We start from the raw sequence: 1,639 nt of genomic DNA, 5'->3' as shown, positions 1-1,639 counted from the left end.
ACTACTTCTCTTATCAACCATTTATGCCATCATCCATTTCATCTAGTCCAGTTCTTGACTATGGGTGTGTTGTTATTCTTGTTCTCATGACTGTTTGCGCGACATACTATTCAATTATGCTGTAAGTCCTGGGGGAATCTAAATATTGGGAAACACAATTAGGACCTAGGAAAGGCAACTGCTAAATGTCCAGTTCTGCCATCAAGTGGACCTGCTGGCGTCATTATATAGCTGAAAGTACATACAATTCCACTAAACAATATGTCATGCTTATTGTAGGCCCCAAAATGAATGACCAAGCCCTTCAAAAATGTAATGTCAGCCATTATGTGTATGTCAGTCATTTGCATGTATTCTAAGCAGGTTCAAGGGAGTTCATAAAAAGGCCACAATTTGACAGTAACAATACGTAAGGGTGTCTAATCACTAAAAGGATGCCCATGGGTTGGGATAGGCTTCTTGAAATACTTTTTTACAACATTTTCTTCTCTTCCAGAATATTGTCACATCTCATGGAGAATCGCTCAAATATAGTATTCCACATTATTCCGTTTTCTCAAAATACTAATGACAAACGTATCATTTTCAGCATCTTCTCCATCTTTTTCATATCGGGAATTATTTTGAATTCAGTTGTTATTGCAGTGATATGTCTGGATGCGCATCTACACACCCCAATGTATCTATTCTTCTGCAACTTATCGGTGATAGACATCTGCTTCAGCACCGTCGTTGTACCTAAGCTGCTATATATCCTATTATCGGGGAATGGCCTGGTATCCTTCACCCAGTGCTTCACCCAGATGTACTTTTTCTTTATGGCAGCCAGTGCTGAGGTGATACTTCTCTTTATAATGGGATATGACCGATACCTTGCGATTTGTCATCCCTTGCACTATCACCAAATCTTGAGTATGAGGAACTCCACACTGACCATGGTCATCATGTGGGTTGTCGCCTTCATTAACTCATATTTCTTCATCATGCCACTTTTGAACCTGACGTTTGATCTGGTAGTTAGTTTTCATCAATTCTACTGTGACATTCTTTCGGTATATAATGCATCCTATGGAGGCTCCAACAGGTTTTTTATTGTATTCTGTACAGAATGGGTTCTACTTGGAATCTGCCCGTTCTTTTGCAATTTGGTGTCATACATCAAAATTTTTGTTATCGTTGCTCGTATAAAATCCAAGGAAGGAAGACGAAAAGCCTTCTCCACCTGTTCTTCCCACCTTATTGTCATGATGATCTACTACTCTACAGGAGCACTACACTTTGTTTCTTCATTTCACCACACAGGAGATCTCCTCAACCAAATCCTGTCCATGTTCTACACTACAGCGGTACCCATGATAAATCCACTGGTTTATAGTCTACGCAACCATGAAGTCAAGAAAGCTCTTCAGAAATTGTTGAAGAAAAAATTATCATAACTGTGTTTTTCTCAGAAGCAAAAATGAAGAGCTAAGATAGAGTTTAAAGGGGTTCTCTGCCCCTAGACATCTTATCCCCTATCCAAAGGATAGGGGATGAGATGTCTGATCGCGGGAGTCCCTAATCTGGTGACTGCCTCGATCTCCCTGCTGCACCTGGCGTTCGTTTAGAGCATTGGGTGCAGCACCGGAGGCTCGTGACG

General features: G+C 40.8%; 1 protein-coding gene across 1 annotated transcript; it reads left to right on the top strand.

Annotated features, from left to right (window-relative positions):
- Positions 1-677: 677 nt before the first annotated feature.
- On the top strand, positions 678-1,436 carry LOC130285330 (olfactory receptor 2A14-like). Its single transcript, XM_056536688.1, has one exon. It carries the CDS (start codon positions 678-680, stop codon positions 1,434-1,436), a length of 759 nt encoding a protein of 252 aa, XP_056392663.1.
- Positions 1,437-1,639: the final 203 nt, after the last annotated feature.

The sequence above is a fragment of the Hyla sarda genome, chromosome 8, assembly GCF_029499605.1.
Source record: "Hyla sarda isolate aHylSar1 chromosome 8, aHylSar1.hap1, whole genome shotgun sequence".
Taxonomy (NCBI): domain Eukaryota; kingdom Metazoa; phylum Chordata; class Amphibia; order Anura; family Hylidae; genus Hyla; species Hyla sarda.
The sequence above is the reverse complement of the archived record's forward strand: the minus strand, read 5'-3'. Positions and strand labels throughout refer to the sequence as shown.

What these genes read in the sequence shown, in the direction of transcription:
- LOC130285330 (XM_056536688.1), top strand. Translation starts at nt 678, where the DNA reads ATGTATCTATTCTTCTGCAACTTATCGGTGATAGACATCTGCTTCAGC.